This window comes from Rhipicephalus sanguineus, chromosome 2, assembly GCF_013339695.2.
Source record: "Rhipicephalus sanguineus isolate Rsan-2018 chromosome 2, BIME_Rsan_1.4, whole genome shotgun sequence".
In the NCBI taxonomy this organism is placed as follows: domain Eukaryota; kingdom Metazoa; phylum Arthropoda; class Arachnida; order Ixodida; family Ixodidae; genus Rhipicephalus; species Rhipicephalus sanguineus.
In genome coordinates this window covers 69,628,684-69,655,190 of record NC_051177.1, presented here as the reverse complement: position 1 = coordinate 69,655,190, position 26,507 = coordinate 69,628,684, and the positions used below count along the sequence as shown (strand labels likewise).

The following is a 26,507-nucleotide window of genomic DNA, read 5'->3' as shown; positions in this document are numbered from 1 at the left end:
TGGTGCCACGATTCGATAAAAATGCAAAAGAACAAAATGACACGTGCAAACGATTTGTCTGCTTTGACGGAAGCGCCGTAGAGGACAACAAAAGGAAAAGAACGGCACTTCTACACTGCCAGCTCGTTGCTGCGGATGTCGTCTGCTAGCAAACCGGGTTCCTCCCGGCGCGCGCGCGCCCGTTCCTCAACTCCACCTCTGCAGTCACGTGCTCCGCACGTCACTGCTCTCCCATTGGTTGATCATTGGTTGACCTTGGGCAGTCGCTCTGCCGCTAGCGAATTTTTCCAACTCCGGCGATCTCGATCGCTGGCGTTGCGAGCGTCCACTGGTCGCTCTAAAAAACCTGTTTTTGGGCTTCCGCGACGGCAGCCGCTCCGCTCTTGGAGCGAAATCGCTGCATGTGAAACAGGCTTTAGTCGCTAGCCTGGCTTCGCTTCTTGGTGGACACGTCAACGGAACCGCAAGGAAAGGAACACAAGTTCCTCAGCAGTTTGCAGTGTAGCGCCAATTACGCTGCATTAAGAATACAGGGTGTTTCAAGAAATGTGTCCGAAAATCATCAAAAATAAGGGAAATGGAATATTAGCTCGTTGGCTTCATAACAACTTTTTCTGTGGTGGGAGACATCTTAAGACGACTAGACACAGCAATAACGGCAGTAATAAAACAAAATAAATTAACTTTTTCATTAGCGGAGTCAGGCGGTCGGGTCAGTCCTTCCTGTGAAGAGGCCATTGCAGCGTTGAAGTTGTAAAAATCGATCTTTTTCACCAGAGAAACCGAAGCTTCGATGAGCGGAACTAGCAGACGACCAGAATGACGTCACTGTTCATGATGGCGATTGCAGTGGTGTTAGTTCTGCATCTGTTAACGTACGTGCGCCATACGTGCTCTAATCGCAAACTAAACTCGTAAGAACACGAATCGAAGTCATTGGTACAACGACGCTCGCTCATTCTGGACGTCTCGGAAGAGTATGGCAGTTGCGCTCTTCCGAGTTTCGGTTACGGTTTCGCCGGCGAAATTGGTCAGACTTAATATTAGCCAGTAATTATCAGCGGCAACAGGCTCTTCGCAAGAAGGCCTGCAATGTTCCCATTTGACCCGACCACCTGTCTCCACTGATGAAAAAGTTAACTTAATTTCTTTATTACTGCCGTAATTCATGCCTCTACTCATCTTGAGATGCCTACCACCACAGGAAAAGTAATTATCAAGGCAGAGTGAAAATACCTCATTTTCCTTATTTTTGAGGATTTTCGGACATTTGTTGAAACACCTTGTATAATATCTGTCTTGCCATCTCCAAGACTCAGCGCTTGTGTGTTTTTCTTGTTAGGCGTCGTCCATTCACCTGGCGTGCGTTGCCATATGTTATAATGATCAGCCGACTAGCACCCCAGTACACTTTCATCTAAGACTCCAATGGTTATGCTAGCGATGGGCTTCAACTCCTGCTGAACTGGACGGCTGTCACTGATCTACACAAGCTATGTAACAGGGCTGAAAATTTCATGGTATTGTTTCTTTTTTACATTTTATCCTCGTTTACCTCTATCTCTGCACAGAGTATGAAACCGGAGGAACTGCACCATTTCTGTCAAACTAGAACAAAAAGTTTGCTTCACATTCTGATAAGAAGAGAGAGACAACCACAGGGACCAGTGCTGCGAGAACACATTTATTAAAAACTTAAATTTGAGAGTTGGCATACCAACTTAAGAGGCAATAATACACTAAGCAGTTCTAATTTTGATCTGGCTGGCCTCATACCCTGCTGTGTTCAGGACAAAAAGGATGGGTATATTAAAATGTCTAACAGAACGTATTTCTAACACACCTTGTTATGACTAGACACCAATGCCACTGTATTATGGCACAGTGTTAGCCTTCTTTTAACAAAGTGAACAGAATAATTTTTAATAAGTTAGCACTATGGCATCTCATCACATATTCCTTTCAACCACATGAGGCAAACACGTTTCTTGTGACTTACTTGAACACACTTTTCATTGTTACGATCTTACAAACCAGCAATACCACGCTTTTTTTCGTTGCTAATGTTTAAAATTCGAGGAGGAGAGACATTGCTGTTGACAGTGCCAAAGTCAATTTGTCACAACACTACTGACATCTGCATTCGCTACGCCTAAAACGCTGCACAACAGTCACAAGTCTGAGCTGTACATTTCAAAAGCCATTGCGAACGTCATGCACGTGCAAGAAGAATACTTTCCTGTTCCTATTTACATTCCCTTGCGTAAAAAACATGCGTGAAGGCCTCATCCTTATTAACGTTAGTGCCAAAGTCACCGCCATCACAACGGTCGTCCAAGGGCATTAAAATAACCTATAAGTAGAAATATATACAATCGCCATCCCATTTACAATGATCAGAGGAAGGAAAGAAGCGGAACGTATTTAATGAAATGTAATCACATTAGTACTGTTACTCGGAGGAATCGAGAAAAACCTTTATACACATTTCTGCAAAACCTGCATCGTGAGAAACCCTCGTAAAGTCACTTATGCGCTCGTGAGACCACAGAACAACAGTATACAACTCCCACCGCCCAGTAATAATAAGTGCAGCAGTGCCTCCCCTCTGTTTCGAATGCAAAAGAGTGCAGCCCGGATGTTGCTTTCAGTTCACCCCACGTTCAACACGTCGTACAGACACGAGACATAACACAGTAAAAACAGCACGTTCTCTGTGTTCCATGTTCAGACCTCGAAATCCAGATGTAGATGACTGAAGCTTGTCCCGGGTTACATTGGAATTCAACTCCCCAACTCGGAAGCAGGAAGATACATCGCGTTGTCCGTGCTGTAGTGAATGAAAACCTTACAACCCAATGCCAAGTTGTGTGCTGTTGTAATGAGACCACGTGGTGGAAAATAAATCCCCCCCCAATAACACCTACAACCACAACCCATGTCTGAGGGTGACTGCACAGACATCAGCAACAACAACAACAGTGAGTGATGGTTTTCGATTCACAAGTAGGCAGTCCTTGAGTTTTTCTAACCACAGAAAGCTCAGTGGTGAATTGGGGCCTGTGCACCGTGTTCTACACCTCCTGGTGCAGCTGCTTGCGCTCCAGCTGTTGGAACTTGTGCTTGTTGATGCTGCTGCTGACTGGAGCCCTGTTGACAAAAAAACACAGCCACCAATGAGAAGTCTTGAAAACTGTTTCTTGCAGCGCTATGTAGCAAGCCCTTTCATCAGTCGTCTTCAGCTTCAACAAGGACAGTCCATGCCATGTACCACCAAAAGTGACATGATCTCAAAGCATGAAGCTGTTCTGGATTGGCTCTTGCACAAAAGCAGAAAGGTAGGGAGGTTGGCCCACACGATTAGGTACTCCACACAGGAAAAAGTATTTGAGGAAAGAAAGACTGAAGAACAAGATGATGAAAAGTGGATAGAACAGAACGTCGTCACCTCTTTCTGTACTACTTCATCGCTCATCTTCTCACAAATGTAGCTCAAACTACAATAGCTATTCATATAATTCTAAAGCGGTTAGTGGGAGCTGCCCAATCTCCTTTGGGGAACATCCAACGTGCCACACGAGAAACAAAAGTGCCTATTGATTTTCTTGAGTAACATATGAGACTCCTGCAAATACCTGAGGCACGACAATGCCGGAAGCCACCTGGGACGCTGGTTGCACACCAGCTTGCTGTGGCACATGATGAACCTGTTGCTGAACCACTGGTTGCTGCTGACCCGTAGCAACATGATGCGGCTGTGCAACCTGTTGCTGTACCCCATGCGGCTGAGCAGCAAACTGCTGCTGTTGTTGAGCCATTTGCTGTTGGGCCATTTGATGATGGGCCATTTGCTGCTGAACAATCTGCTGCTGGGCTGCATGATGCTGGGCTGCATACTGCTGCGCTGCGGCATGATCCATCTGAGGCACACCACCACTAGCTGGATGGAACTGCTGCTGCTGCTGTGGGTGTCCACCTTGTGGCTGTAATTGACCTTGCTGAGGGTGGTACTGGCCTTGCTGCTGCTGGAATTGACCCTGCTGAGGCTGGTACTGGCCTTGCTGCTGCTGGAACTGACCTTGCTGATGCTGTGGCTGGCCTTGATGCGGTTGGAACTGACCCTGGTGCTGCTGCGGTGGTACTCCTTGGTGGCTAGGAACACCTGAAATGAGGAGCAAGAGCGTGGGATGCATAGTCTCAAGAAGGCTTGAATAAGGATCAGATGAAGTCGGAAATAACCACAAACATGCCTGCTATTGTACTATAGCTCTAACATTAAAGCGGACTTGTTGCCATAGGATTGTCGGGACCGGCCACAAACATATCTGAAGCTCCGAAACTAAGGTGGTCTATGGCTATGGTTGTACTTGCAGTGTCCGTGTATGACACGCAGACATGCTCAGATTCAAAGCAGGCATAAGAAACACATGACACCCTCTTTGCACAAGTATACAGGAGCACAGTTATAACATACTCATTTGGCATAAAGTGTTCAGAGCATGTGCACGATGAGGACAGCAGGTGCAGAGAGAAACGGAAGTGGCCGCTAAAAGAAATTCGCTGGCCAAACTATGCCAATAATATCATCTCCTGATAAGTTATGATAGGTTTCCCAGAACATGCAACTGACACTTTTGTTTCTCTCCCCCTCCACAGCGGCACTTCAGTGGTTCCAGCCAATTATATCAACAAAGCTCGTGTGCACAACTAGTAAACTGACTGGAAAGTGGAATCCTGGACATTGAGTACATGACTCCCCCCTCCCTCACCCACTATTGCTGACAGCAAAAGGTTGCATAATGCAAGAATCGCGCCCCATGTCAAGGCATAGGGTTATTTTTTAATGTTCAGGTGCCGTATGCGTATGGTAATTGGAAAGACTGCTACACAACTACCGTAATCTGACTAGATACAAAAATAAACTTATTAGTAAATAAGCAAGTACGCACATACTAATGAAGAAAGCCCCATGCTACAACCACTATGACCTCTTCAATCAATCGCTGCAGACAGCAGTTACGAGCCCATGACTCTCCAATATGATTAGCAACGCTAAAGAGGTAGTAAAGAACGCAACGCCTCTCAATACTTTCGCCAGAATTATAGCACTGTTTGAAGATGTCCTTAATAATGCTTGTGCCATGTAAAAAGTGCGTTTGTGCCAAATAGCTTGGCATTGGTACACATACCCAATGAACACAGTAAAGGCCAATAACATACTGTGGTGAACTAGCTGGTATGTGACCGAGAAGCAAGCATAGCAATGTACATGTTTGGGCTAGTTGGTAAATCGTGATTTCTTGTTTAATGCAAACTTCCAAGACGATGGACGAAAAAAAATTGTGACAGCACTTGTGTGTGTCACAATTTTTTCTGCGTCCGTCGTCTTGAAAGTTTGCCCTAAACAAAGAATCAAGATGCAAACAGTGCTGAAAAAAACAAAACAGTAGTAGACAATAAGAACACAAGATGAAGTGCTTACTGCAAACTGAAAGGTCCAATGTGTGCAAGGTGGCTTTGTAAACCTAGAAGCCCTCTAATGCCCTATAATGCCCACTGAATCATATCTGCTACACTGAATATGATGCCTAAAAACACTAATTTAGTGCAAAACTTCACAGAAAGACCATTGTTGTATTTTTTACGTGCCATAATGAAATTGCAGTGATAAATGTTCAGCAAAATATTTATTAATTAAGACACTTCTTTACTGTAATTATATTTGTACTCGCATATTTCAATTTTCTTTTTTAATTCTGGAGGTGTGCTCTTTGCGGCCAGAAAAAAAAAGCTGTTCTAAAAATTTTGCTCCAATCTTTCTTCCGACAGAACTGTATGTGGGTGTTACAAGGTTAGAGGCATACGTTGAACATCGTGCTCTGCAAGTTTTATTTTCCGGTTTCTTGCTGTTTTTGTCTTTTTTCCTTTTTTTTCCCTCTTCTAGGCTTATAAATCTAGCTAGCATCGACTAAACCTCTCAGTTGCCAGTCAGAACTTCGTCAAGTGTTCTTGTTGAAAAGCCCCTTTCTAAAGAAAAGTCAAATCCCAGCCAGACATGTAATAGCAACTGGGAGTACCAAAAAGGTAAATGCTGCAAAGATAGCTTCATAGCCTTGCAGGAGATACCTACTAAAAGTTACCACTAACGCGTTCAGGGCAACTTGACTCATTTACTTGCACTTAAGTACAGACTTCAGTAAATGTTAACTACTACCAGGAGATTATCGCAACAGCTGGCACCTCACTGAGCTCAATATTCAACAAGATGGAACATTGCACAGACTAAACACAGCATAATAAGATCTACTAGTAACTTTGTTTAAACTATGATTTTATCAACGAACAAGACACTCAAAATGTCGTCACAAAACTTCATTCATAAACTTAAACATGCACTTCTTGAATACGATAGATAAGCCCACTTTGTTACCAGTCAATGCTTTTATGAATGGACAAAATAAGATATTTTTGTGCATTAAGCAGGAAGTTCACCATTTGATTTCAAAGACTAACAACTTATCCGATTAACTTACTTAAATCACCTGCCACCCTACCTCCACGAGTATTCTTGCCAATGATTCAACACCAATAAACATGATGGTTATTGCTAAAACCCACCTGAATGCCACAAAAAAACGGTGAGATCAACTGGTGCCAAAGATCTACACCACAGCAACAGCGGTACAGCCTCCAAAGCTAGGCAACGTGACAAAAGGGTTGTGCTACCCTACTATGGAAGCAATGCTGAAACCGAAGCTTGGCATAGAGATGGGCAGTGGCGTAGCGGGAGCCGTCCCAACTGAACACAAACTTCACGTGCAGTACGAACAACAAGTGTGATCAGAGAGCTATGAGGGTTCACTGCCAACAACTACATTTGAGTGCCGATAGCTCCACTAATAGAAGGCACATTTAAAAGCATTTTAGCAACGAAAAATCACAGGGTGCTCTTTAATATTAGATGCACTCCATCCATTTAGTAAAGCATAAATAAGGTGTTTCACGTCCACTAGTAAGTGTCACTCAAACTGTTCTTTTTCTGACCTTGGTACTGGGCCCCCTGTGGTGGCATGTGCTGGTACTGGGGCTGCCCCTGGTACTGAGGGGGCATAGGACCGCCGTGGTACTGCTGGTACGGGTACTGCAGCTGAAGATCTGGGTGCTGCTGCTGGAACTGGCGCAAATCGTCCTCGGAGTACACCTGCTGTTCATCCAGGCCCTGCAGGCCGAAGAGAACAAATGGACTGCACAACTCCTCAGCAGAAGTTTGAGAGTGCAGAACAGCCACAAAAGCAGAAGATCTGCACAACTCTTTGCAGTGGCAGCCGTTCCCTCAATTGGCCCTCTTCAGTGAATTCGTTTCATACCTCATTGCTATGACTGTCCTGTTACTATGGTAACCTTATGCATACCCCTGGCCAAGTAGAGAAATTGGTTCTGCTGGTAGCGGTGGCACCAAGATTCCACTTCGGTGAAGACTCGAAACATTTTTTTCCAGACTGGGCTCAAGTTTTGTACATACTATATGCAGTAATGAAAAGTTTGTGAACACGGGGCGTCACTGGAGCCGACGTTTCGACAAGCAGATTTGTCTTCTTCAACTAGCAGGAACAGTTAAGCGAGTTAGGATTGTGCTGACTGATTGTCTTCTTCAAGGCTGCAACTTTAGTTGCAGCCTTGAACTGTTCCTGCTAGTTGAAGAAGACAAGTCTGCTTGTCGAAACGTCGACTCGAGCGACCCCCAGTGTTCACAAATTTTTCATCTCTTCAAGCTTGCATCTTTCCTCGAACTTCTGCCTTTTTTGGACATATATGCAGGGTAGCTTGTCATCCTACTTTGCTGTGGTAAGGTCACATTGCTTACAAGATGGGCATATATGTTGCTTCCACTAATGTCACTTGCAGTATACTATGTATAATTTGTAGTCTTCTGTTCGTGCGACCCTTTTGAATAACTATTTACAACTACCAGTACAGTGACACTGCTTACTATAACTAAATGCACCTTAGCTTTATGAAAACAGCAAAGTTAGGTTGTAATAAATGTGACTGCACTAAAATTACCAATACTGTTAAACTTATAAGAATCAAAGCAACTGCAGAGGTTGTACGAAATATGTATACAGTTTTGCATCGTAACCATACATGTGGCTGCCTCGAGTGCAATGGCAAACAGCACTGTAACCAACATGCTCCCATGAGTCAAGTGAAGCAAGTGACAGCCCCTACGCTCTTTTCTAAAATTGTGTCAGCAACATCAGGCACCAATGCTAGAGCCAAATTCATTAATTTGATTTTCACAGGGCTGTTGGATCTGAGCAAGTTATCCCGTAAGTACGATTGAAGGACCGATTCAAACACCCCAGCTGACGCACACCCAGTTTTCATTGGTTCAAAGGAGAAAACTAACAAAAGCAGATGACCAGGCGAGCAATAAAAGCGACCATTTAGCAACCACAAAGAATTGACAACTTAAAAGGCTGTATCGCTTCTCCTCAATAAAGGGTCTCTCTCTCGGCAATACGATTTACATGCAACCGGGAAGCACGTTAAGCCTACCGTAGCTTTCAAATAAATATCGGACAGTGCTATTTGATAAGCGGAAAACTTCACCCACCTTCCATCCTTCATCCTTCTCAAAATCACGCCGGTGGGTCATGTCGAGAAACTCCTGGTGGCTTAACAGGCCATCCTTGTTCGAGTCTCCCTGGATGAAAAAGACAAGCAAACACAAAGCCTGGCATTATCTAACTACTTGGTGGACAGCGTAAGCCAAGTAAGGCAGTAGCACAAACAGAAGCAGTATCGTCATTTACAACTTTTGACATGAAGTTAGTTGGTTGATGGTGAAGTTAAAACAAGAGCACTTCGATGTTATAAAGGCCATTTGTAAGAAGGATAACCCATTAGGCATTTCATTTAATCCCAAGCTATTACTGCCCCAAGCTGTTACCGTCCCATGCAAATTGGCCAAATTATGCGCAATGATGCACAAAGAAAAGCGCTCTGCGTGCAATAAACGCCATGCCAAAGTTTTTCTGATTGCACATCTGGTGTGGTTTATGAAATAGCCTTGACCTGCAGAAGCGTTTACATAGGACAAACGGGGCATTGTTTCAATAAGAGGGCCCGAGAGCATAGCCTGGCGGTGCACACAAACACCGGGGGGTACCTAGACTTTCACTGCAGTAGTTGTGGATGCACGCCAAAGTTTGAAAACACGGTCTTCTCGTCCAAATCAAACAACAAGTTACAAAGGGAAGTGGTTGAGGCTTATTTTATGGATAGAAAATGTGACAAATGCGTAAGCATGCCTTCTTTGACACTGCTTCCGAAAGAGGTTCATTTTTTAGACGGCTTTGTGTGAATGACGCTCAGTATCCCGGTTTGCAACTTTTAAATTTGTTTGTTTATAGTCGTGTAATTCTGTCATTTTTGTTTTCAGTTCATATTTTTTAGCCACTGCATCTGAATTGTTTGCTCGTAACCATTTCATGATCATGTTGGAAAGAAGGATAGCCCTAAGCGGGTGTGTTGCTGATACGAGGGACACAATGGGGGCGTAACCAGAGCACGTGATGATGCGATTTATGTTGATATAGGCTCGCTTTGGCATTCCATAATAAAGCTGTAAGTTTGTGCCCGTCCTGTGTACATCTATTTTTTGTCCGTGTTTTTTAGTGCAGCCATGCATTATGTTCCAAGCTATCGATCTAGGCTACCTTTTAACACTCATCGTACAGACTACTAAGAGGGCAACCGCCATTTTTAGTCCCATTTCAATTATGAAGAAGCCAGCAAAAGAGGCAGCTTCACTATGACAGGACCTAAAAAGAAAGGGATGCTCGCTACTTTAAATGTGCAAACAATACGGCTGCTCGGCAGCAGGCTTGGAAACAAGTAGTCTGCTTACAGAAAGATGTAGTTATGCTTCTCATGCGTTAAATGTAAGGCGTGCAGTTTTTCATAGGTTCAGCCACGAAAGAAGTTTTAAAGAATGATTTATGTGCTTCTCTGGGTGTTATCTTGTGGACGCAGGGTGGCGTCATGTCGCACAGACACATACAGCCAAATGAATTGAACGTACAATTAGGCCAGGGAAAGCAGAGAGGATGTTAATTGTTGTCTTTTTCACTGTAGTGTACTAACAATGACGTAAGCTGAACTGGATCAAACATCACCCATTCTGTTGGTGGGATTCGATGGAAAGGGCAATTTTTCACCCACTTCAATTTACGTTACAATTAGTACACTACAGTTAACGTTCTCTATCCTTTCCCTGACCTAATTGTCTGTTCGATTCATTTGGTCTAGCTCTACATATAAACGAGCCCCTCCGAAAAAACTCCCCTTTCTTTTGTACAGATGCATTCAGTTAGTCATGCTCCAAGCTGTCTTTTTAGCTGTTAATGTGGGCCGTCCAGAAATGGGACACATCACAAAATAAGTTGGTGTTCTCCGTTCGCTAAAGAAAAAAAAGCTCACCTCCTGAAGAACATGTTCCCGCATGCGCTCTACCTCTTCGTTTTTCTCTACCGGGTCGGTGCCATTGTCATCAGGCCTGTACATTTTCTTCACCTGAAAGGCAACATATGCCGCTCGTTACAGAGTGAAGGGCAAAAAGAGGCAAGATTCGTGAAGAATAAGCCCACCTCCAAGTTCAGAACAGCCGCGATTTCATCCGGATCAAGGTATCCATCTCCATTAAGGTCTGCAAAAAAAAGATAGAATAGAATTAAAAGTGATCGGACGATGCATATGTTTTGGTTGCGTGAATGTGTGCATGTTTGAGTGTGCCATTTTTGCATTCCATTAACTTTATACTAAATTGAACTACCAACTAGCCCAAGAACAAGTTCTTTTAAGGTAAAATAGGATGTGTGAAAGCCAACAATGACAGGTAGGTGCAAGAAATGTGCATCAACGCCGATATGTGTAGCCATTTTTATTTTATGTATGTTTATTTTCAATACCGCCAGTCTCTTTCATGGACCATAGCAGGTGGGCGTACAGGTTGGACATGCAGGTGCAACAAACAAAGAACAATCCAGTGCGGTGATCAAAAAGGTATACAATGTAAGTTTCTTAATAATAATTGTGGATCAATATGCAAATATACATATGGAGATCATATACAGAAATATAAAAATCAATATACAAATATTACAGAAAGTACACATGAAATGAAGTACTACACAGGCAAGTTACAGAAAATTAGAAAACACTGTACGGAGCACTTAGCCGATATGCTTTCAATGGTGACGAAATGAATCTGGGGCTGGGAGCATTACTGTATTAATCAGATGATACTTTCTATTTTTGAGACAAAGTCTGACAATGAATTCGCGTTAGTAACCGAGGGATCTAAACCACTCCCTGGCAGAACGTGGAAAAAAAAGAATGCTTGAAAGTGTTAATGGGGATAACAGTACTCCTTAGTGTGTGTGAATGCGCCAGGTTAGCGGGACTCTGATGGACAGATGTACAATGATGTGTCAATTTTATAATATTTGTGCAGTAGCTGGAAAAGAAATTTCAGGCACGCTTGCTTCGCTCTAATCCCCAGTGTTTGGAGAGCACAGCTTAGCATATTTGTGGGAGAATCAGTGCGTTTTATTTGTTGTAGATGAATCTTGCAGCCTTCCTCTGTACATTTTCTATTTTTTTATGTTAGTAACATACACATTTTTTCTGTCTTCTCGTCCCAAGACGGGAATAAATAGTGTAGATAACATCGTGACAAAGTTGCCGAATTTGGCAAGTTTTTTTGCTCAGTAATAATTTTACCTGTTCAAAGTGTTACTGACTTTCTTTAGCAACACTGTCGTCAAGCAAATAATCAGTGAAAATAGTCAATATCTTTTCCCGCTTTTACTACTTCAAGTTAAAAAAGTATTACTCGACTACGTGCTCATAATGAATTTAGCCAAGGAGAAATTTCATTGCATTTGGCTTTTGTTAACTTCACTTGACATAGGTATATGTAGCAACATGTAAATAGCCAGCCTATTGCCCTGGAATTACTCAAAGGACTCTGGCTGAAAGTAATGCCTTGCTCCAATTTTATCCCAAGTGGGTATACGTGCCTACATATGTTGCTGCTTCTACACAAACTGAAAACCTCAGTATCCTATCAGGAAAACATCACAGCTTCTGATATAAGCAAAGCAGTCTCAAAATCCAATGTTGCTTAAGAACATCGGGAACTGTTTCCCCTTTTTTTGCATTCAGACCATTCACTATGCATCACAAGGCAATCAGAAGCACTTAAAATGAAATTCCACACAACTCATCATTGCCACTGATTATCCACCTTTCTACTAAAAACGGAGTGTTTTGAACAGAAACCTGACAACTCTGTAAAAATAGAAATTGTTCATGTTAACTAGCAGCGAACGTGAGTCACACACCGTGCATGGCGAAGAAAGTGTTGGGATTGAAGTCCTCGGGATCCATGTGATCTTGCTCTTGCCACACTTCCTGCAGTTGTGGCTTGCTGCCCTGAAAAAATAATTAGACATAAGAGAGAAGCACTAAATCTAGCTACATTAATACAGTGTACTTTCAGAAGTCTATTTGCATTGATATCACATTAATAGGATGATCAGTAGTAGTAGTAGTAGTAGTAGTAGTAGTAGTAGTAGTAGTAGTAGTAGTAGTAGTAGTAGTAGTAGTAGTAGTAGCAGAAATGAAGGCTAATGTTGCATTTTCTTTCATTGTTGTTTTGCACGAAAACTCCAATGCTACTACGTCCGCATGATGTCGAAGATTTCAAATTTTATCGTATTTGGACTTGTGTTGCATAAGTTCATAACTACCTATTATGTTCGAAAGAATGACCACTAAATGCACAGGTCGGGAAACGGCACGACATAAGAAGGGACACACAAAAAGATTGAGTGTAGATGTTTGTGTCTCCTTGCGTAGTGTCCCGTTTCCTTGTCTTTGCTATTACTAATCAGTCATTAGGGTGAACCAACTACCGTATTTACTCGCGTAATGATCGCACCCCTAAATATTGTCATCTAAATTCGATTTTTCTTTTTCCCCGCGTAATGATCGCACCCCGAACTTGCCGCATCGATATGTCGTGTGCCAAGTCTAGCCGATGATCATCGCGTTTATCATCTGTCGAATGTTGCGTTAATAACTCTTCCAAACTCGCCAAGTGAACTGCACGCACCAAACATATTCGTAATTTTTGCCCACCGTTGGCGGAAACGTGCCATTTAGGATTGCAGTAAAAGCAGATGCCACAGTTTTCACTGAATGCCCGCCATGTGTTTTATGTCTGTGGCAGCTGAACGCGCCCAACTTTGTTTCTGTGATCTGAAAGCAGGCATCACTACGCTAATGCCGTAAATTTACTGATTTAAATTTAGACAGAAGAGACTGTTTTGACGCGCGTGACGTACTCACAACCACCGTGACTGACAAAAAGAAGAAAAAAAAAATGCGGTCGCTTCGCTCTGTGGGCCGCAATGTTTGTTTTGCTATCCCGCACTGTTACAGCGGCGGCTGCCTGTTGGTCGACCTGTTGTCATCCTGCAGCAACAAGCTGCCGACGCATTCCCATACAGTAAAACCTCGGTAATTTGTACTCGGTTAATTGGGAATCCCGGATAATTTGTATTACAGTAAAACCTCGTTAATTCAAAGTCACTGGGACTGTGAAAAACTTTCGAATTAAGCGGGTTTTCGAATTAACGAAACATACAAAAAGCGGGATGCAAGGAACTTTGAATTACTGAAAGTAATCAGAGGTGGTCGTTTGGCCTTCTAGTTTGCGGCTCCAAGGGTGGTTTTCCAGCAATACCCGGTCCCATTTTTGCCGCAAACCCGCGAAAACGGCGGGCCTCGCTGCTGTCAGCGCAAGAAAAAAAAGAAAGAAAAAAAAAAAAAGTCTCGTGGTCAGCTGAAATGCGTGCCTGCGGAAAAAACGGCGTGCTTCACTGCAGCACAGTGGTGACACGCGGGCTCACCTGCTCCTCGCAGCGTCAGCGCGTCATGATGCGGCCATTCGCCCATTCTTTCTGGTAAAATAAAGAATATGATAATGGCCAGTGTGACGGAATCCGCGATCTGTTCTGGCTGGAAAACATGATCATTGAAGTTTTCGAACTGAGTTTTCGAAGGAGGCGTTACAGGCAAGAACTCCGCCAGCATTGCAAGTGCGCAAATTGCCGGAGCAACCGCCAGTCGGAGGTTTGCATACATCATGAATTCCGTCAGGTCGTCCTTTATTATCTTTTCTTTTCCAAAAAAGAAATGGGTAAATCATGACGCGCTGACGTTGTGAGAAGCATGCGACATGCTGCCCGCGTGTCACCGCTGTGTTGCAGTGAAGCACGTCATATTTTCCGCAGGCGCACGTTGTAGCTGACCACGAGACCGCGTTTTTTTTTTCTTTATTACTTTTTTTTGCGCTAGCACCAGCGAGGCTGGGTTGCTTCAACTGTCACACATTAATATCGCTGCACTGCATTGCCCTGTGGCTCCTAATGGCCGTCGCTTCCACGGAGTTGCGGCGAAATCGGGATCGGGAATTGGCACAAGGCACCCAAAGTTTTCGAATTAACCGGGCTGGCGCTGACCGCCGCTTCAAAATATCCACTCAGATTTACATTGGAAAATACGGGACCGCAGAAACCCTTCGAATTAAGCGGGATTTCGAAATATCCGAGTTCGAATTAATGAGGTTTTACTGTATTTGCGCGGTCCCAAATTTTTACATGTAAATTTAACCGGATAATTGGTGCGGCCAGTCTGCGACTTCCCGGTTAATTTGCACACTTGGCCGCGACTTCCAAGATATGCAAAGGGTGTTGCGAATCTCGGAGGCTGTAACTAAAACATGCATTTTTTTTTTTTGATGTACGGATCTCGAAGGCCATGTTTTTTTCTACCGGAAATACGTCGTAGACGCCATGTTTTAGCAATTGCCAGGCGGCGATGCGTGCGGTTGCGATCATGATCATCATCATCTCAACAGCGATGTTAGCCACTCTAGCGAAGTGAATGTTTTGTGGAGTCTTTGTGCCATTTGGATGTCGGCTGGCGAGCATTGTGCGATTCGGTGCGACTGCTCCATTTGTCTCCTGTCTCCGCTTGAGTGTCTTCCCTGTGAATTAGTTGATTGAGGTGTGCTTGGAAGGAAGATGCCGAAGTACAAGAGCTTGTCCCTGCACGAAAAGGTGTGCTTAATTGAAGAGGCCAGCAAGTCGACGGCGTCGAAAACGGCTCTCGCCGAAAAGCACCACGTGCCTCTGTCAACGCTGTGCAACATCATCAAGAATAAGGAGAAAATTCTCGATGCTTACAGCAAGACGCACTCGTCAAAGCGTACACGAGTACGCCCGCCTACGTATGCCGACGTTGAAGCAGCTCTGATCGACCGGCTGCAGAAAGCCAACGCAGCACACCTTCCTGTGAATGGGACCATATTGCGTGAGAAGGCCAACCAGCTGGCGCTGCAACTTGGACATTCTGAGTTTAAATGCAGCAATGGATGGTTTTGCCGATTTAAGGAGCGCAACAACCTGACATTCGTGACTGTTTGTGGCGAGAGTGGCAGCACGGATCAGTCTGTTGTCGACGGCTGGAAGCAGCACACCTTGGCTCCACTACTCGCCAAGTACGAAGCAGCAGATGTTTACAACCTTGATGAAGCTGCTCTGTTCTACAAAATGTTGCCTACGAAGACGTTCGCTTTGAAGGAGGCAGACATTAAGGGGCGGAAACAGAACAAAGATAGAATCACTGTTTTGTTTGGTGCAAGCATGTGCGGTGAGCACAAGCTGCCACTGCTTGTTATTGGGAAGACAGAAAAGCCTCGTTGTTTCAAAAATGCACGACTGCCATCCAAGGATGACCTGATCTATAAAAACAACAAGAAAGCTTGGATGACGGCTGCACTCTTTGAAGAATACGTGCGGCACCTTGACCGCAAGTTTGCGGCCGCAGGGCGCAGCGTTTTGTTCGTCGTCGATAATTGCCCAGCTCACGGCGACATTCAGAACCTGCAGGCAATCAGGCTGGTCTTTCTACCCCCGAACACGACGTCGCTATCGCAGCCGATGGACCAGGGCGTCATACACCATACCAGGAAAATATATCGCTACAATCTGTTGAAGCGAATGCTCCTTTGCTATGACAACAGAAAGGAGTATAACAGTGACCTCCTCGGTGGTATTTGCCTCATTGTTCACGCATGGAGGCAGGTGGAGGCCACCGTTATTCGACGGTGTTTTGAGCACGCCGGTTTTGTGAAAGAGGAGGCAACCTCCGCTGAGTTTGCTGTCACCGCTGTCACTTGCCCGTTTGATGAAGAAGGGGAGACTCTCTGCACTCGATATGAGGCTTTGCACGCGGACGAGGAGTGCACTCCAATCGAATTCTCCGAGTACGCAAATGTCGAGTGCACAGTTCAGACGTGTTACGCCGACATCGACAGCGAGATAGCTGCGAGATCGACCGATTCGGCCTCTAATGTTGACAGCGATGACGAGCCCTCCCGAGCACCCCCTTTGGCGGATGTCATCGATGCCTTGAGTGTTGTGCGCAGCTTCGTCGAGTGCAACGGCGGCGAGGCTGAGATGCTGCGCCTCATTGACAGGCTGGAAAATATGACTTTCAGTGCTGGGAACTACCGAACGCGTCAGTCACGCATGGAGGAATTTTTCTCCAAGTAGGCTGACTTGCCACAATAAAGGTGTGACTTCCGTACATCACGTTTTCTGGCTGATTTCTTTGATTTCGCGTTGTTTCGGATAATTGGGAATCCCGCTTAAATGGGATATTTTTCTCGGTCCCGAGGCCTTCGAATTAACGAGGTTTTACTGTAATTCCTGAAAAAGCCGTGTCGCCGCCATCCCAGTCGCTCGTCACAGTGTCACTCGACACCACGTTTTTTTGGCTGTGCTTTGTGATCGCCTGTTGAAGCACCGTTTCACCATGGGGCGGTATGCGAGCTTTACTGCCGCATTCAAGCTGAAGGCGCTTGATTACGCGCTAGAGCACGGAAACCGCGCTGCCGGCAGACATTTCGACGTCGACGAAATCCAGATCCGATATTGGAAAAAACAGCGCGAGAAGCTCATGGCTACGAACAGCACGCTCCGGGCTTTCCGCGGACCCAAAACGGGCAAGTCCCCTGACATCGAAAAGGCAGTCTTCGAATACGTGAGGGACATGCGCAAAGACGGTTGTGCCGTGTCGTTAGACATGGTACGGACGCAGGCGCGCACAGTTTCCCGGAGGCTGGGAATAGCCACAAAGGACTTCCGCACCAGTTCCGGCTGGACGACACGCTTCATGCGGCGGAATGGACTGTCGCTGAGGCGGCGGACGTCGTTGTGCCAGCGACTTCCATCCGCGTACGAAGACAAAGCGATCGATTTTCACAGGTTCGTCACGAGGATACGCCAGAAGAACGGTTTATTGCTGTCACAGATAGGCAACGCCGACCAAACGCCATTGACGTTTGACATGCCTCGAAGCACTACTGCGAACGAGAAAGGTGCTTGAAGTGTGCTCGTGAAAACGTGTGGTGCGGAGAAGCAGCGGTGCACCGTGATGCTCGCAGTGACGGCAGACGGGCGGAAGCTGCCGCCGTACGTGATTCTGAAGCGGAAAACAATTCCGAAGGGAAACTTTCCCCGTGGCATCCACATCCGCGCTCAAGCAAAAGGGTGGATGACGGCAGACCTCATGGTCGATTGGATCAAGACGGTTTGGGGGCGAAGAGCAGGAGCGCTTCTGCTTCCTTCACTTCTTGTGCTGGACAGCTTTCGGGGCCATCTCATTGACAGTGTCCGTACCGAGCTGAAGGAGCGGCGCACGGAAATCGCAGTGATCCCTGGGGGTCTAACTTCGCTGCTACAGCCTCTGGACGTGTCACTGAACAAACTGTTCAAGGACAACGTCCGGAGGCTGTACGCAGAGTGGATGGCGGCGGGCGACCACGATTTCACGCCAAGTGGCAAAATCAGGAGACCCTCCGTGGAAGTCCTCTGCTCATGGATTCTCGAAGCGTGGAGTACCATTTCCGACGAGGTGGTCATCAAGAGCTTTAAGAAGACTGGCATTTCCAACGCGCTCGACGGGACAGAAGATGACCGTCTGTGGGACAGTGAAGACACTGCCGATTCCGACAGGGAATCGTGCGGCGACGACACTGACGCCAGTGACGCTTCGGACTCAGAATGAACGTTAGGGGGTCAGAGAGTTCAAAAATAAAAGGGCAGTGTTCCATGCATGTAGCTACTGCGTAATGCGTGCATTTTATTACAAAGGTAAGCCTTACTCTACTTTTATTTTTGGTTATGTTCATGATAGCTATCGTAAGAATTCAGATTAGCGACTTCTTTGCGTTTTCGGTGCTCAGAATATTGTTTCACGGAAAATTTACCCCGCGTAATGATCGCACCCCGAAGTTGGCGTCAATTTTTTTGAAAAAAAAGTGCGATCATTATGCGAGTATATATGGTAACCGCTCCAAATGTTTTACATGTTATGCTCAATATTTCACTTGCTAGAACTCAGTGGGAGGCCCCCCGGTCCTCTCACTCTTGTCACCAGCATCGGCAAGCAAGAAAGAAGCAGATTAAGAAAACTCTCAGCGCCGGCACAGCGCACTTAACGTACCGGCTCGTGAACGGCAGGGTGTTCCTTGTGGTGTTTGATGGTCTCGTTGTGCTGCTGCTCCACTTTGACCCGCTCCTCAGCCGTCATGTTCTCCAGGCTCTTTCGGTACTCAAGCTCCTTGCGCATCTCGTACTCCTTGAATTCAGCCTTGCGCTGTTCGTCCAACGCCTCCAAGTCCTTCGTAGCCTGCACTCAAAACAAGGGGCGGCACACTGTTCACACCTGCTTTCCCAGCAAGTGCAGCAGCAGGTTCACATTAGGGCTAAACCATTACTGACAATAGGATAACTTTACTTTTAAAAGAACGCTAACGAGAAAAAGAATTTACCCTTTCAAAATTACCCTTTCACAACACCCAAAACACCACGCCTGCTGTGAGAAGACACTTGGTAAGCAAAAAAACGCACAAAAAAAAAATGCGAGTAGTGACGCCACCTTGACATTCCCGCACCAGTCATCATGATGTCGTGGATTTTTATAGCGTCAACTAAGGCCTAGGCAGTTCCTAAAATGAAGTACATCGTCTTTTGAGGGAGCCAGAGACTTAGCATTTCAAATTTCAGGAAATTTCGCTGAGTCACTGTGGCCAAAATATGAAAAAGCTCTTTGAAATCCGTGACGTCACCATGGAATATTTTGGTGGGAAATTTAAGCGTTAGACTTTTGACATTTTCTCATCTGTTTATTAACCGGTGGTGTTGAAATTAACGACACTAGATTTTTTATAGTACAAGTTATCATTCTAAACTAATTCATTCTTTCACTTTAGCTTCCCTTTAAAATTTAATTATGCATATTTAATGACCCAAAGCAGCACAGTGGTTATAGAGATGTTCAACGAAGGTAGCACCAGGATAACATTTATTTTTTGTGAGCTACGGTTCTTTTAAAGGGGCCATAATACAGTCGCCCCACTATTTTCAGTTTATCATTGTAACTGAAAGTACGAGGTTCAATAAAGGTATGCACGTGAAGATCTGGGCTCTAAGCACACATTTGAACTGCATTAACACCCACCGACAGCATTTAGCATTTTGGCAGTTTGGTCAAGAAATAAGCAATGTTATCTTTAGGACCTATGTCCCTGTAAGTGCAGACATGCCACTGGTGCATTAACGCCTGCTAAGCATTTTGCCTGTAGAGATTACAGCACATAAATGGACCAATCCCAGAGGCATGTACTTGAACTACAAACAAGTTAGGGCTAACTAAAACACCTTCCTTCGCTTTTGTTATCACAGTGTTGGCACGATTTCACCATGCATGCTCAGTGTGGGGTCAAAACAATCTCCCGCAGCCACATAATTAACAATGCGAGATTGTGCGCTTGAGTTATCGCTGGCGGAAGCAGTTACACTTTGTCACTTATTGTTAGAACTTAATTTGACCATGAATGTAGGTCACCTGGCAATCCACATCCACCATCTCAAGAACATCTCCACTTGTAGAGGCAGGCAAGTTCCATCACTGCTACTCTGCCACATTCTTGGTTCTGCAACTCATGCAGCAGGTCAATTGTTCAGAAACGAAAACTGAGACTCTGAGGTTTTACGTGACAAAAGCTCTTGATATAACTGTGAGGCACGCCTATTGACTGCCTGGGGTACTTTAAAGTGCATGTATATATCTAAGTACACCAGGGGCGTAGCAAGAAATTTTTTTTTTTGGGGGGGGGGGGGTTCAGCCATACTTTATGTATGTTCGTGCGCGCGTTTGTATGTGTGCGTGCCTATATACGCAAGCAAAACTGAAAAATTTCGGGGGGGTTTGAACCCCCCCAACCCCCCCCTTGGCTACGCCCCTGAAGTACACGGGTGTTCTTGCATATCGTTTCCATCAATATGTGGCCACTGTGGTCGGGAAATAAACCTGCGTCCTTGATTATTAGAAGCGCGACACCTTAGCACTATGCTACCACAGCAGGTAAAAAATTGTACTAACACTCCACACGAATGTTACAGCACAAGGGTTATTTGAAATATTTCCTCCATTGAAAGTTCCATACTGTAAGGAGCTCACAACGAGTGCCTAAGTAATAAAAAATGTACAAATAATCGGGTTTACTTTTAGATACTTATTTGAGCCTCTTTTACAATATACAAGGTGAAGATGCTCACTTTGAAGCTTCAAGCATATAAAAAAAAACAGTCCTTACGGTGACAATCAGCTTCTTCAGGTCTTCAATTTCAAAGGTGTGTGGGTTCTGGTAATCAATATGGTGGGGCATCTTGATGCTGTTACGGTCCAGGCCTGCTAGGTAAATTAAAAGCATGTAATTCAAGACATAGAGAAACTAAGGCAAGCAGATGCAAATTGTGACAGTGGAGTTAATTAAATGCAGCTTTCAAATAAATTCATAACAAAATTCTGCCGTATATATTGTGCCCGTTTTGCCAAAAACATGAACTTGTAAGCTAAAAGAGCATGGTGAGAAATGCAACAAATACAAAGGTAAGATACTACAAGGACAAAAGCTAACTACACAACACTGTCACCTTACGCAATGAATTATAAATGTGACATCAGTTACAGTCTCATCACTAGTAGCTTAATCTAAATCCGAAAATGTGCAACCGCAACAATCGTCAATAATAACTGGTTGTGGTGCACAACTGAATTTGAGAGTCAATGGAAAAAGCTGTCCCATTCATTCATATGTTTCAATCACTGTCATCATAATTGTTTCCAATTTACACATAACATACAATCGAGAACAAAGCTATGCTTTTTGTCGTGCAGTACACTGAGCTCCTCATTACCACCATTTTATGTCACAATATTGCATTTATGTTACACGAGAGTGCATGTCTAAGCGTGTCAAAACAAGCTGCTAGTAAACAATAACTGCATTCTACATTATATTATAATAAAAATGAGGCCACTCGCACTAAAAGGCAATGCAAAGACAAGTTCAGGCAGCGCTGCAATGATCAGGCAGTTGGGTGCTCTGACTCCGCCAAGTTTAAATTAGGAACTCAACAAAGAGACTGGAACCATCAATTTACCAGCTGAAAACCTAAAGGATCAACCTCAGAGTCCTAGTATCATACCTGCCAAGTTTGGAGAAACGGAATCCGGGAGATCTACTCAACAAGGGGGGGGGGAGGTTGTAAAATATGTCGACCGCGGGAGGGGGGTACTGCGATAGCAATTATACGGACATTGTCAGCGGGATTTTGCCGTCGCCGCTGATCTGTATAGAGTCCAAACCGATAACATCGCTTACGCATCGTCTGTTTCACGTGCGAGTAAAAGCGCGCTAGCGCTAGCGACGAACGCGGTTGAAGCAGAGATGAAACGACCCGGCCGTCACCGTCGCGCAAAGGGCACATGCGATAACATCGCTCCGCGTGCGAGGCCTGTCATCGCTTGCTTACCGGTTATTTCGTCGGGCAAGATTTTGTGTGTACACAAACGCATCATCTACGAAATATTAACGGCTGATATAACCTATAACACATTTAGGATGTGGCCAGACAACTTTTCTCATGTGGCCAGACAAAGCACTGGACGCGCGGGGCAAAACTGGATTTCCGGGAGATTTCTCTATGACCCGTACAACCGGGAGAAACGTTCAAAATCCGGGAGTCTCCCGGGTAATCCGGGAGACTTGGCAGGTATGTAGTATGGACTTTTACAAGGGGACTACTTTTTCATGTACCTTGTGACACGAAAAGCACGAAAAGTTATCAAAAGCAGTCACTGAAGCTGATACAGTAGTAAGTGTCAGTTTAACCTCACATCAGAATGTGTTAACAAGCAAGTATTATGTTTACAATCTGGAAACTCAGGATGAAAAACACCTGTAAAAAAAAACTCACCAAGTTCTCTCTCCTTGGCCTGCACAGTGAGTTTTCGCAACCTGTCCAATTCAATCCTCTTGAGCTCATCCAAGCGGTTTCGGACATCGTGTTTTACAAACTCAAGTTCGTGAGCCACGTTGCCAGACTGCCGGAAAAGAAACATAGATTTCTTGCTGCTGACTTGAACAAATTCACACGTGCATCGACAGCTCACACAGCAAACAGACGGCTTTTCTTCCTTCTTTTATCATGCACATTCACAGTTCCGTTGTTTAGGTTTGAAATTGTTGGAAGATTATATTCCACCCTGCCAGATGAATTCAGAGAAGTGCAAACAGAATTCCAGCATAGAATTACCGTATTACCCTTCCGTTACCAATGCCACTTGCCTTTGGCTATGCGCAAACACAGCTTGCTGCACAAGCCCATTTGGGAAGAAGAGCCAAGATGATAACCTACACTACATTATTTCATGTCATGCAACAACTGCAAAGCCTCCTCCGATCCTGGAGTTTTAATGAGCAAACCTGCTAGACAACTTGTTCTTGCTAATACAAATATTTTTAAAGTGTAATTCCTGCAGGCCTCTTAAACAGAACAGAGCTTGCAACATCTAAAATTCCTAGTAAGTAAACATTTTTTTCACTTTTGCTCATAACTAGCAACTTTTTCGCAGAGTTTTATTTGCACACTATCGCAGTGCTCAGAGTATGTCTGTAATAGGCAACATGTCATTAATATGTGCCTATTTTCCTTTTCATGCTCAGGTCTCTCAATACACATAAAATTTCCCCCCCAATATAATTAAGATGAGCAAATAATGCAGAGCTATGCAATGTAAGTTACCCCGACACAAAATATATTTCTCATACAAATCTCTGTGCTTATTGAAAAGAGATGAAATAGTAGAATGTTGAAAAGCCATAATAGTACTCATTGATTTCACAATTAAATATGGTTTCTGTTGCCTATTTTACTGTACTTACCGTAACAGTCCCTCAATGTAATGATTAATGGAAGGTGCTTCAGTTAATTAGTTAAGGTGCATCTTTTAGGCTACTATTCACAAGTGAACTGTAAAAATGGGTCACAAGACTAGTTTCAATTACGAAATTTCCCTAAAGGTGGATGTATTCATTCGTAAGTACAAGCCAACGTGATGCTACATCACATCATAAATCAGCACTCTACACGTTGCAAAGAATACCGCTAAAATTCATCTCGTGTGGTATTTCAAGTTTACTTCAAAGATGAGTTCCAGCCATTATGTCAATGCATACATCTTTCCCATAAAAAGCATCAAAATGGGGTCAATTGAGATTCCAGCCATCCCAAACTCCAATTTGGAAGCAACAATTATTCTTATGATCATGACATACAACACATGCTGGCACCTTTGAGACCTTCAGAAGTTCAGACAGATTAATACAATGTTTTGCATGTAACATTAGAAGTTAATAGCACTTTTTTCTGCATACTGTAAACATTGCAGAGGAAATGGCACGTGAAACGATAAGTGTTTCGCAGTTTACTTTTCTGTATTTTTTTCATTGTTGTTGATCATCAATATAATATAATGTTGAAACCTTGCATTCAATATTATACTCACGAGCAACAACAATAAAAAGAAATACAATAAAATAAACTGCAAAGCACTTGGCATTTTACGTGACATTTCCTCTGCAATAAGACCTTTTTCGAATGAAAAGAAAAGCCTCACAACAAAGCCCAACGATTACAATAAGCGATCAATCACTGTCAGAAGTGAACAAAGCACCACAAACGAGTGAATTGAATTCGAGCTTTTTGCTAATGTAGACACCAAGATGAATCTCCAGTTCACACGAAAGTAACATTCACCAAGTGCAATGCTGCTTCTAGCAAGAAAACAAAACAATGTATCTTAAAGGTGTTGTAGATGCCACCAAAAATTTATAGGATTAGACTGCCTAACAATACTCTCCCAAGGAGATGTCAGATAATAAACAACTGCATCGGTGCCCCTTGAACCATACCAATAACTTATCTGACAGTGTACACATATGGGTGCCACAGTTTCAATACTGATTTACTTTCAAAGGACTCTACGCTTGCAATCCTTGGCATGACCCCATGGACATACGCAAGGGACATATGAATCATTATACAAGTTTAAGCAATCAAACATCAAGCAGGACAGTACTTCTGGTGGTACAATAAACAAAACAGCAAACCTTGTTAAAGTCTGATGTAAAAAAAGAGGTCGCAGTATGACCCAGTCACAAGGAAGGAGAGGTCAATGCAATGAGGCTGATGCAATCTTGTAAATATGATAAATTGAAATATAACTTTATAATGTGCAGTAAAAATTTTTAGTATGAACGTCAGGGATGAACGCTGGACAACTATACGAAACATTGAAGTACTTACCCTTATGTCATCGATGTTTACAGCCTTCAGCTTAGAAGAGAAGTCTGGATCACCCTCAAGTGTTTGAACTACTTCCTGAAGATAGCGACTATACTCCAAGCCCTGCTCGGAATAACGACAGCAACTTTAGTGCGAATGACACTTTGGTCAGGTGGTTCATGGACACGTTGTCATGTTAATTATATGCTATGGAAGAAAGTGACACGAAGGAAAAGCTGAACTTACGAAATCGGGAGGCTCTTCAACGGTGTTCTGCTTGGCTGGCTCTTCTGGCTTTTTCCTCTTGTCTACTGGCGGACCGACAACTCCTTGCAAAATAAGGAGCAGTAGGCAAGCTGCTTGTTGCGCTTTCACGGCCATTCTGTAAAGAAAACATAAAATGAGTTTCGTGGTTCCTGTGACGAGTGCATATAGGTCACAGGGTCAACAAACGCTCGCGAAACCTGGGAGCCTCGCAGCAATCACACGTGTAACAACAGTATTCGAAGCGCTAATGCGGAAGATATGCGGTATTGCCACGATCTGAAAACAAGTGACGAAACGTTCGGTACAAGCGTCACGGCTTTTGAACAACCGGTAGTCACAAGAAACTTCTTCGACTTTCTTTTAATGCTGAAACTTTCAACTGGACGCGCACTGTAACCAGACAAAAACGTCTCACAAAGATCGCCAAGTGACAAGGAGAAAGTGGGTCTGATGACAGAGCCCAATAAATGACGCGGCGAAAAGAAAAAAAAAGAAAAAAGGCAGGAGATAACAAACCGGTGTATGGTCGCATTTGGAGCGATTGATCGCTAACACGCGCATTACAAACCGGTTTTTCTCCAACCAAGGGAATCCCCAAGCAGCGCCAGACGCTGACGACAGATAGCAATCACGTTGATTTAGACAAACAGATGCTAGGAGCAACATCGCTCAGCTGTGGAGCTTGAAAAGTGCGATTAAAATATCACACGAGCCCATACGCACGTCGCGTGCGTGAAGACAGCTGTCTGAAAGCACCAAGTACTCACTCTTTAGGTGAACTTTAACGTGGAGCGGGAACGGCGTGCTTTTTAAACAGCCGGCGAGGGAGCACAGGTATCACGACGAGACCCTCATACGCGACGTGGAACTAGCCAGCGTTGTCCTTCGCTAGCCCGCTGGATTCATGGCGGGCAGGTAACGAAGGTAGCCGCCGGGTGTCGCCAATCTCGCAGTTCGCGTCAATGGCAGAGGTGCTGCCGCCAAGGCGCAGAGCCTTCTCTGTACTTCCAACACACATAAAGTAAGACGTAACGCATAATCCTGCGCTTGGTACCTGATTTAAGGTGCAAGATACAAAGTACGGTAAACATACTAAATTATTAAACATCCATCGGTGTGTTTTATGGAGTTTCTACGCGATCGAACTGACAACTGACGTGTCCTTGTCAACGCTGACTTGTGATTGTAGTAAGAGAAAGAAAAAAAAAAAGGTTCGAATCAACTTCTGAAAGTTTTGACTCTCGCTCAATAACACGTGAATTGCAGTTTTGTAATATTTTGTATCAAAATCTCAGTTTCGGTTTCGACACTTTTCGCGCTCGCCCGCAATGCGCGTGACGGGAAACAAAAGAAAAGAAAAAGAAAGAACGTAACTTAACGTCAACAAATGATACAGCCACGATA

At 44.2% G+C, this 26,507-nt stretch overlaps 1 protein-coding gene across 3 annotated transcripts; it reads right to left on the bottom strand.

Moving 5' to 3' along the window:
- Nucleotides 1-1,665: 1,665 nt before the first annotated feature.
- Nucleotides 1,666-26,085, bottom strand: LOC119383148 (nucleobindin-2). 3 transcript variants are annotated; one of them, XM_037651164.1, is made up of 14 exons: nt 25,871-26,085; nt 25,083-25,218; nt 24,858-24,959; nt 22,467-22,593; nt 20,801-20,898; nt 18,646-18,831; nt 12,411-12,501; nt 10,653-10,711; nt 10,486-10,578; nt 8,618-8,707; nt 7,045-7,219; nt 4,037-4,162; nt 3,636-3,994; nt 1,666-3,150 (listed from the first exon to the last, which is right to left on the bottom strand). In XM_037651164.1, exons 2-14 carry the CDS (start codon nt 25,215-25,217, stop codon nt 3,043-3,045), a joined length of 1,749 nt encoding a protein of 582 aa, XP_037507092.1. In that variant the 5' UTR covers nt 25,218; nt 25,871-26,085; the 3' UTR covers nt 1,666-3,042. The 3 variants fall into 3 exon arrangements, with proteins under 3 accessions (XP_037507092.1, XP_037507090.1, XP_037507091.1); XM_037651162.1 differs by having other exon boundaries at nt 3,636-4,162; XM_037651163.1 differs by having other exon boundaries at nt 3,636-4,162; nt 20,801-20,895.
- Nucleotides 26,086-26,507: the final 422 nt, after the last annotated feature.

Excerpts from the sequence above, each read along its gene's own strand:
- LOC119383148 (XM_037651162.1), bottom strand. The coding sequence starts at position 25,217 with ATGGCCGTGAAAGCGCAACAAGCAGCTTGCCTACTGCTCCTTATTTTG. Across the intron at positions 10,712-12,410 it reads CACTTTCTTCGCCATGCACG|ACCTTAATGGAGATGGATAC; the intron begins GTGTGTGACTCA and ends TTTTTTTTGCAG. Across the intron at positions 8,708-10,485 it reads GGGAACATGTTCTTCAGGAG|GGAGACTCGAACAAGGATGG; the intron begins GTGAGCTTTTTT and ends TTTTTCATCCAG.